Consider the following 10,133-nt stretch of genomic DNA (forward strand, 5'->3'; position numbering starts at 1 on the left):
GAATTTTCAACATACTTGGTCAAATGGAATTCATCAAATATATCAAGCATTTTGTCTTTCCGTTGACTATAGTACTCCCCACTGAGAATAGGCACCCTACAACTAAGACTCTCCAAACTAGACACACCCATCTTCCTCCAATGGTGATGAAACCAAAGCTATGGAGACCAATGCTCTGATATAAATTGTGGGATCATTAGAAGGGATGTCCGGAGGGGCTTGAATTGCTCTGATATAAATTGTGGGATCATTAGAAGGGATGTCTAGAGGTGCGTTGAATAGACTACTTGAAAAACTAAAAACCTAACATTTTTCCAATTTTAATGGTTGGCAGATTTTAGCAATTATAGCAATTCAATCACACCCTACACATGCAAGTCTACGAGTATAGCAGCGAACACATGAAAGTAAGGAGTAGAGGTAGGAAGGTCAAACTCAAAGATGACACGGTGATTTTTGGCGTGGTTCTAATAGGTGGTGTTATCATACGTCCACGAAAAAGAGTAACGTCTGCGTGAGTCCACACAAGGCTCCACCCATGAACGGTCCACAGAGAAGCAACCTTGTCTATTCCACCATGGCTTACGTCAACGAACGACTAGCCTCACTCGGTGTAGATATTCATGAAGTAGGCGATCTCGTTGCCCTTACAAACTTCTTGGTTCAACTCCGCACGAATTTGGAGGCTCCCAAGCGACACTTAATCAATCTAGGAGACACCACTCTCCAAAAGGTAATAGATGTTGTAAGTATGATGAACTCGTTGCTCTTGTGCTTCAAAAGATAGTCTCCTCAACACTCAATCACTCTCTCACATATTTGACTTGTCTAGAAGAGATTGATTGGGTGGAAAGTAACTTGGGGAGGCTGGAAATAAAGATCCATATGGTTGGAGTGGAATATCTTGATCTCAACACATGAGTAGGTGGTTCTCTCTCAGAAAATGAATGGGGCAAGTGTTGGTATATTCTGAGTGCTTCCTCTGCGAATGATAGGTTGGTGGAGGGGTATATATAAGAATCTCCAAAAACCCAACCGTTACAACATTATTGCCCAACTCGGTGAAATCAAAGTGGAAACTCGGTTGCACCGACTAGTACAAAATGTGACAACTTTTCGTGTTTCGGTGAGACCGATATATAAATCTCGGTGAGTCCAATTTGGCTGAGCTAGGCAGTTACCAAACTCGGTGGCATCGGTTTGCAAAAATCGGAAATTCCGATTTTCAACAAATGGTAACCATAGAGTTGGTCACTGGTTTTCGGTTGCACTGAAATCAAGTGTTGTCGTTACCGAGATTGATGGGTTGGCTCTGGATTCTGTCTAGGGTAAAACTCGGTAGGGCCGATTTGGAAATATTGGTGGCACTGAATTTGAGTGTTTAAGCTTTGTACAGAATATTTGCGGGAGAATTTCATGAGGTTATTTGGTGGCTAACTCTAAGCACTTGAGCAACCAGATCATCATAGACACCTCATCCCCTTTTAATAGTATTGGCTTTCCTATGGACTCAAATGCGATTTCTCACAAAATGTAAAGTGTACAGTATTGAAGCTTGAAGCTTGGTCAATCCTATTCTTCTCCTTCCTTGGAGCTTCTTCTCACAATCCAGTCAATTTTCTCTATGGATCTTATCTGAAATAAACTAGATAAAACTATTAGTCCAAGAGACAATGTATATTGTCATGAATTATCAAAACCACCAAGGGAGCATATGTGCTTTCACTTACCTGACAAGGTGATGAAGACAGAGTGGGACAAGGCCGGAGGAGGATCCCATGTCGTCGAAGCCGCCGTGGACTTCATCCCCACGAACCGTTGCCTCAAGAGGGTGAACTTTCTTGATAGGGTCACCTTCATGAGCGTGTTACCTTCAAGGAGACGAGCTCCTAGGATTGGGGTCCCGAGAGCCCCTTCAATTCTACATGCAAATGCAAAATGAGGAGGATCTCTCCATGCTCGTCATCCCTCCCATGTTCATGGAGGTGATGAAGGGGTGGCTAGCACTCAAGCTCTCGCGCGTGGTCAGGCTCTTGGTGAACAAGTGGTACGAGTTCTGGGTTTAGGTCTAGAACTTCGCCGGCCAGATGGTGCTTGCCCGGTGCTGACATACTTCTACCGTCGCCATAGGATCGTCTCCGGCGAACACATCGTTCTGCACATCTCCGACCTGGGCCTGAAGGTTCAAATCTACAACCACGACAACTCCATCGGGTGCAGGGCGCGTTGCAACACGCAGAGCTACATCGGTGAGGTGGCTTTCGCCCTGTGAACTTTGTTAGTATGAACTTCTAGTTAGTTTGTTGCGGTGATGGAAGAACTTGCTATGAAAGTGTTATTATTTTGTCGAGCGCTCAACACCCTATGATGAAGCAGGTTGCTTGGGATGCCCTCTGTCTTAGAACCTACTTTTGTTAGCAGCATGGATGCTAGCTACTTAGCAGTATGTGTTTATCTGTTATTTACCTACTTGTTTTTGTGATGTTTGATGTTATTATGATGTTGTTAGTGCTCTGCTTGCTGTTGTATATAATGTGGTGCTAAGGCCATCACATTTGAATAAGGTGAACAGAACACAAACGTTTATGCGGCCAAACAATTGTGGTTTGCATCTGCTTATCCTTTAAATGTAAATACGGCAACCAAACATTCGATTGATACAATGCAGGCAACCAAACAATATACAAATATTGGTTCGTTGTCTGTTTTTGCTTAACCTAGCTGATTCGAGATGTGAACAAAATGCAAGTACTGTTCACTTGGGACAATCAAATATGCCCGTAAAGCATCCCCTTGTTTGCTTCTCTTCTGTGAAAAAATAGACAAGCGAAAACATCTACAAACAAATATGAATCTATATTGCGTACAAAAACACATCTCGATGCGTAGGTTGGAAGGGATTCTTAGAGGACCCTCCCCTCTTCACTCGCTTTGTGTGTCGACCCTAGGAAGAGGGAGCATATATATGTATATATAGAGAGAGGGAGTTTGAATCCATGTGAACTCTCAAGAGTCCTCTGAATGCATTAAGAAAAGGTCTGAAACTATGCATGATATTTCTTTAAAACAATTACATGTAACTTAACATAAGAAAAAAAATCGACCATTGAAAATCACAAGTCAACTAAAAGAGCACACGTTTTCTTTTCTTTTCTTTTCATGATTTTACATTGGACGAGGAATTTTCACAAAATGCAGTGACATTGAGTCAGCAACACCCTTCCCCGCCCCGCCAACCCTTTCGTCAGCTTTTCCATTTCTCACCTCTAAGAAGTTATTAATCCCATTATACTACACGTAGGCACACGTGGAGGACCGCGGGACGATCCATCCAATACTAGTAGTATGTATGTATGGTACAACATGCGAAGAAAGCAAGGCCGTCCGATTGAGAAACACGAACGGACGAACGCGAGGTCAGTCAGTGAAGGCACGGCTCGGCGTCGGCCATCTCGACGCCGTTGACGCTGCCGTCGGCGCCGGGGCGGCCGGCCTTGTACTTGTACCACCTGGCGGCGAAGAGGTAGACGACGAGGTTGGCGAGGCAGACCCCGGCGAGCAGCCAGTAGAACTTGTAGAGCTCGCCCTTGTTGAGGTCGTCGGCGATCCACGGCCGGCGGTCACCGGTGATCTTGTGTACGACGGTGACGAGCGCCGAGCTGACGAAGAAGCCGAGCGAGAGCGTGCTAAGGAAGAGCCCCGTGCTCATGGTCTTCATCCCCTTGGGGCACTCGCGGAGGAAGAAGTCGAGCTGTCCGATGTAGGTGAAGGCCTCGCCGGCGCCGACAAAAAAAAACTGCGGGATGAGCCAGAAGACCGTCATGGGCACGGGGGCGCCCTCCGGGACGGCGGACTCCCGCGCCACGCGGAGGCGCTTGATCTCGACGAGCGCGGCGGAGGTCATGGCAAGGATGGAGAGCACGAGACCGATGCCGATCCGCTGGAGCGGGGTGAGCCCGTGCGGGTTGCCATTGAAGCGGCGGGCAACGGGCACGACGATGCGGTCGTAGATGGGGACGGTGAGGAGGATGGAGCCGACGAAGAAGACGGTGAGGGAGCCCGCCGGGATCTGGAAGGACGGGCCGATGTGGCGGTCCATGGTGGTGGCCTGAGACACCGAGAAGGTGGTCATCTGCGCGTACACCGTCCAGAACATGATGGTCGTGGCCCATATCGGAAGCATACGCGCCACCGTCTTGACCTCCTCCACGTCCGTCAGCGTAGCAAGCTGCCACTTGGTCGGCTCGCCGGCGGGGTCTGAGTTGATCGCCGCATGGTCCAAGAAACTGCAAAAGGAAAAGATCAGGTCGATCAGAACAAGAACTAGTACTACTAAATCAAATCAACTTGAATTGATTAACCGTCTCAGTTTAAATTCAGCAATATAACAAGTTCAGTCGTATGGTTGTGTAGTGACAAGTTTCAGAAGCTGGTGTGTCTTCAGAGTTACACATGATAATAAACCACATGAAAGAAATACTATTGCCATTACTTTCTTTTATATATATTGTAATAAAGCAGCTTCAGCAACAAGTGCTGTTTCGTAGTATCAGAAAACCAAGTATTTAAAATAAAGATACTACGATTGAGTTCCTGTCATTGGATTTTATTTTAATGGACACAGAGACCATGCGACGTTCCTTTTCACTTTTGGCTACTACTACAGCCTGTGATGCAACAAGTGCAAACTAAAAGCAGTGGTCACAGGTACAAGATTCGGAGGCAGATGGAGACACGGATCAAAAACAACAAATCATCCTAGGCCGAGCATCTATCTAGGGGTCCAGACCAGAGTGAGGAACAACCAACTTCTTTGGAAGGGAATCGTCGACAGCTATGCAGGCACGAGTATTCAGAGTTTTATCTTCCTGACGAGAAGTTGCTAAGGGGTCATGAATGTATATGTATGTATGGAACACACAGGGATTAAACAAGTAGTGTACGTTTAGGTGACCGACAGCCAGCCAATTAGCATCACCAGGTTGTGTTCAGTTAATTAGGGAGGCAGAATCATGTGATGAAGGTGATGATAATGCAACCCCAGGTAGAACCTGGGCCGGCCGGCCTCATCATGTGATGATGATTAACAAAAAGAAGCATGTCAGCATCATGTATGGAACTGAAATCATGAGCTTGTGCCAAGAAACCATTTTCCCCGAAAACCCCTCCAAATAACCCCGTCCGTTTCAGGAAAACACGTGAGACATGACACACTGCTTTTTAGCAAAGGATGTGAAGAGCGATGGATCGTTTGTTCGTTTATACTCACGTATGCACAACAGTGCTCTAATAGGGGGTGGTGAATTAACGTAGATAATTAGGCGGTGGATCTGATTAATTTCCCCCATCATCCTCACCAACCTAGATAATCATTTGTCAAGAGAGAGCAACCGCAAGCAACACATGGCCTGAGCGCTTTTAGAGGCGGGGGGCTATGCAGCATGGTCCATGGGGTTGGGATTGGGATGATCTCCAGACTCCAGTGCTTTTCCGAGCGTGAACTGGACAGATGTGGCGTGGATCCTCTAGCTTCCAAGTGAGCCATGACAAAAGGGAAGGGCAGATGCATGTGAGCGAGAAAGGTTCGCCTAGATCTTCTTGTCCCCATCACTGGCCAAGCGATGAGCAAATTTCCTTTGCTTTCGCTGGTAAGTAGAGTACTGGTAGTACCACACACGAGACACGACGTGCTAGGTGCTACTACTACCACTAGCTTTCTTCTCCCACTGTTGTGTCTAGGGGTTTCTTGTCTTGTTGATGGGGCTTTTCGTTTTTCTACTGCCCCAATCACGCAAAGCTTTCGGTGTGCACACGTCTCGGTCCTCTGCACAATCGCCCACCTAATAATAATTGAGGTGATTCCCGTCTACCTCTCTCTACTGGCCTTACCGTGGACGTGGAGCATTAGCAAAAGGAATTTCAGTCAAAACGTGCGTGTTTGATTTGATAGCAACACCATAAAATATTTCAAGACTTGTGTGTGCAGGTACTGTATGTAAGAGAATATATACTCCCTTCGTTTTAAAATTAAAATACCTGAACTTTATACTAGTTTTAATACAAATTATACTAAGCTTAAGATATTTATTTCGGGACGAATCAAGCTAAGTCAATTTCATTTCCAAGGGAAAAAAGAGGTGTACACTAGGGTTCTCCTAGCTTGTCAGGCACAAAAGACTCGATTTCCACTTGTCAGAGACCAAGCCATCAAAAGAGTAGTAGTAGTACCTGGTAATGGCATGTATGACTGGCTCTTAACAGTTGGTTTACTCCTACATTCTCCACTATTGGTGTTACTACTCCGTTTCGGAAAAGGAAAAATAAAAAACTATTGGTGTTACAGAAACCGTCGGTTGCAAAGTACGTAGAGTCAAAACACAAGGCCCATTTGGAATCCACTGCCGTCCTCGGTTTCTTGGGCGTCTGCTGAATGCTGACTAGGTTTGGTACAGAAAACCCTATAACTAGCAGTGTGGTCAAATCAGGGAAACAGAGCAAATAAGAGATTGTTTTGGCGCTGCCTACCGACCAGGCTCCGATACGATCCTCCCATATCTCCACCCAGGAGTTGGCCTATCCCTATCCCTATCCCTATCCCAATCCCAGTAGAGTCCAGTACATCCGGCGTCTCTGAATCCGTAGAGCACATGACACACCGCACTTGTATCCTTGTATTCTTGCTTGCAGGGAGGTCACTAAGGCTTGGGTGCAGGTGGTTCCACACAAGAGAAGAGAAGGGGGGCAGGATCAATGGATGGGTGGGGAGACGAGGGGACAGAAGCACGGTCTCGGGACCCCGTGCCATCGCTATAGCTATAGAATAGTCGCAATTATTGGTACGCTGCCTGCCAAACTCGTCATTTGTCGCCGCCCAACCATGGTTATCCTCCTCTCCCCTTCCGTAAACACACGAGCACGCAAGTGGACATGTCAGTAGGGCGGGGTGACAAACCGTGGCATTTGGCTGCCCTAGGCAACCCTAGGCAGGGGGAGGGTGGGTCGTATTCGTTTTCGTAGTAGATTCACCATTGGCGTGTGGTACGGCCCTTGGCATCTGATAGGCCAAGTTGGGAGAAAATGATGAACTGATTTGGAAGGAAAGGAAGGGACACACTCCAGGTGCAAAAGCTGAATCTAACATCAACTTGCATTCCTTCCGTTCCAGGTGAGCTTGCATCCTAGAATTATTACTACCAATTTAATGATTAGTACTGGAGAAGTAGTAAGAAACACTATACGAGTTACTCGTCCACTTGCATTTGCATGCTGGGGCCCAGTCAACTCTAGTCAACACTCCTCTATCTGGCCTCTATACTTGCAACTTCCAAGGCCACGCATGCAACTTTGACCCATGTCATCCACAAATACATAATCGGCAGGAGCATATAGATTAACGCACTCAACCAGCAAATGAGTTAAGCAAGCAAGAGAGCGTGGCAATTAGCAATTTGTTGGTAAGTAGTACTAGCTTATAGTATTACCGGAACTGCTTGGTGTGCGGGATGCGTTCCTTGAGCTTGCTCTTCTTGGTGGAGCCCCCCTCAATGGCGGCGACCTTGCCGACGTCGATGTCGTAGAGCATGGAGGTGTCGGCGGGCAGCTGGACGCGGCGCTTGCGCCACGCGGCCACGACCACGGCGGCGATCTGGGTCAGCGGGCTCCCGGCCAGCTTCTTGAACCGGTACCTGCGGGTGCCGGCGAGGAACACCACGAGCCCGGCGGCGATGGAGGCGGCGCAGGCGCCATAGCCCCAGGGCCGGCCCAGGTTGTCCTGGACGTAGACGAGCACGGTGACGGCCAGGAGAGAGCCGAGGCTGATGAAGAAGAAGAACCAGTTGAAGAAGCGCATCATCTGCGACTTCTCGGTGCTGTTGGACTCGTCGAACTGGTCGGAGCCGAAGCCGGAGACGCTAGACTTGAGCCCGCCGGTGCCCAGGGCCGTCAGGTACAGCGCAAGGTACAGTACGCCCAGCTGCCCACCCGACGCGCGGGTGCAAGTCCCTATACCGGCGCCCTCCGCCGTGCACGCCGGCGGCCGCAGTCCCGGCGCTGCCGTTGAGATCGTCAGGATCGTTACGCCCTGCAAGTTCCATGCTTCTCGATTACGATCTCAAGTTGCAAAACGTTACTCTCTCCCTAAACTAATATAAAAGCATTTAAAATATTATTTTAATAATTTATATATTTTGATAATAGTCTACAAAGGGTACTTAATTAAGATAAGGGAGACGGACACAAATAATTCTTTTTTTGCATTAATAAAAAAGAGAGGAAAATATATATTCAGATTTAATCTCATGCGATGCGAGTTACTGGTATCTTATCTCCGAATTGTTAATTTAAGAAGATGTATAAAGGAGATTGTAACTAGTCCTTATTGTCCACTGTGGCATATATGGAGGAGAGGACCCATAGTCCCATACGCCATGCGGCGATCTTGGAATGGAAGCATATACGCCCATGATGATTAAACAGTGTTGATTTGGTGGCCGTTCTTTTCACAGCAGTATCCTCTTCTCAGTTAATATTAATACGTGTGTTCCACTTGTTTTTTAAAAGAAAGAAAAAAAGCTAGTATTACAGATTGGTACGTAGTAGTATTTCTCTTCTTTGGAAAAGTATAGAGTAACTAAACTAACAACCTACCACCAAAAGAAGGGGATCTTCTAATCTAGTATAGGAAAAAAAAGGGCAAGCAGTTAAAAGTTGCACGGCGAGGGACGGCAAAGCAGGCAAGCAAAGTCAAACTCACGGATGCCTGGATGGCGGTGAATATGGCGATGGTGAGGTAGCGACCGAGGAAGGAGTCGGCGACGAAGCCGCCGAGGAGGCAGAGCATGAAGGAAGTGCCCATGAAGTTGGTGACGACGTTGGCCGCCTCGGCGTTGCCGACGTGCATCGTGGCCGTGAGATACGTGACCAGGTTGACCGCGATCCCCAGCGTGGTGAGCCTCTCGTTGAGCTCGGCCACGAGGATCATGGCGGCGGCGCCCCAGCGGCCGGTGGTGGAGCGGGCGGCGGGACGGCCGCGGTAGTCCCACGCGTCGCCGAGGACCTCGGCCTGCGCCGCCGCATTGGTCTGGGGGAGAAGGCCGACCATCCTTGCCGCCGTTGGCCGGTGGCCCGTGTATCTACGGGTGGGGGTGGGGGTGGGGGTGGGGGTGTGTGTGGCGAGTTGGAGGTGGCGGGCGCGCTATATATACCCGCGGCCGCGGCAACGCCGGGGGTATTCTCGGGAGAATCTCCTGCTTCGCCTTTTGGGGAAGAAGAAAGAGATAATTGTGAGGGGAGATTATATTAATCTAATCTATTAATTAGCAAGGGGCTCTGTGGAGGGTCATTATATGCAATATACTAACAGTCATCTAACATTATCTGCGGTGAGATAAGGGCGGTTACGGCTCCTAGATGGAAGGATAAGCAAAGGGCAATTGGTTTGGTTTGTTGGGGTACGTGGACGGTTGATATGGCTCGGTGGCGACCGGCCGCCGGTTTCTCCCCCACTGCACGACCCATGCCTATCGCCTATCGCCTATCGCCTATTTACACAGAGAATATAGTCAAATGATCATGGTATAACTTTTGCAACCGTAACTCATATTAAAATAATTTATATATGATTGACCAAAAAATGCTTAGCTTCCAACCACGGTATTAGTCGCTCGTGTTAACTAGTATAATTTTTTTAGGGCATAAACTTACTTAACCTAATTAATTGCTATGGAATATTAAAAGCTCTCTATCTCATTTAAATTGGCTACATATCTTAGACAAGATATGTTAGAAGGGCATGTTTTTACCCCATTTGAATTGGTTAGATATGTTAATTAAAAAACTATGTTATGATGGCCTCAATTGCATCCTTTTTCTGTAAACAAAGGAGTAGCGAAAAATATTTATGCTTTATGGGATTGGTAACTCATGATCGCAAAGGCCCCAACCAGCTGAACTTGCATGAGCTTCTCTTCTATCTTTCGTTAATAATCCATTTCTAAGACTTTCATAAGATAACCACAACAAAGGAGGCAGTAGATTTCAACCTCGACGTGTGTATCCCTACCGCTATGAGGTACAACCGTCCGGATGTTGTTGTATCACATTGATATACATTTTGGTGGACAAGTGAATATCTT

At 47.4% G+C, this 10,133-nt stretch overlaps 1 protein-coding gene across 1 annotated transcript; it reads right to left on the reverse strand.

Moving 5' to 3' along the window:
• Nucleotides 1-3,120: 3,120 nt before the first annotated feature.
• LOC123409719 (protein NRT1/ PTR FAMILY 6.3-like) lies at nt 3,121-9,166 on the reverse strand. The gene is made up of 3 exons (XM_045102580.1): nt 8,753-9,166; nt 7,482-8,080; nt 3,121-4,286 (listed from the first exon to the last, which is right to left on the reverse strand). Exons 1-3 carry the CDS (start codon nt 9,098-9,100, stop codon nt 3,422-3,424), a joined length of 1,812 nt encoding a protein of 603 aa, XP_044958515.1. The 5' UTR covers nt 9,101-9,166; the 3' UTR covers nt 3,121-3,421.
• Nucleotides 9,167-10,133: the final 967 nt, after the last annotated feature.

This window comes from Hordeum vulgare, chromosome 7H (genome assembly GCF_904849725.1).
Source record: "Hordeum vulgare subsp. vulgare chromosome 7H, MorexV3_pseudomolecules_assembly, whole genome shotgun sequence".
Classification (NCBI taxonomy): domain Eukaryota; kingdom Viridiplantae; phylum Streptophyta; class Magnoliopsida; order Poales; family Poaceae; genus Hordeum; species Hordeum vulgare.

What these genes read in the sequence shown, in the direction of transcription:
- LOC123409719 (XM_045102580.1), bottom strand. Translation starts at nt 9,100, where the DNA reads ATGGTCGGCCTTCTCCCCCAGACCAATGCGGCGGCGCAGGCCGAGGTC. An exon ending in TCACCGCCATCCAGGCATCC is followed by an intron (nt 8,081 to 8,752) that starts GTGAGTTTGACT and finishes TGGAACTTGCAG; the next exon opens with GGCGTAACGATCCTGACGAT. An exon ending in CCGCACACCAAGCAGTTCCG is followed by an intron (nt 4,287 to 7,481) that starts GTAATACTATAA and finishes TTCCTTTTGCAG; the next exon opens with TTTCTTGGACCATGCGGCGA.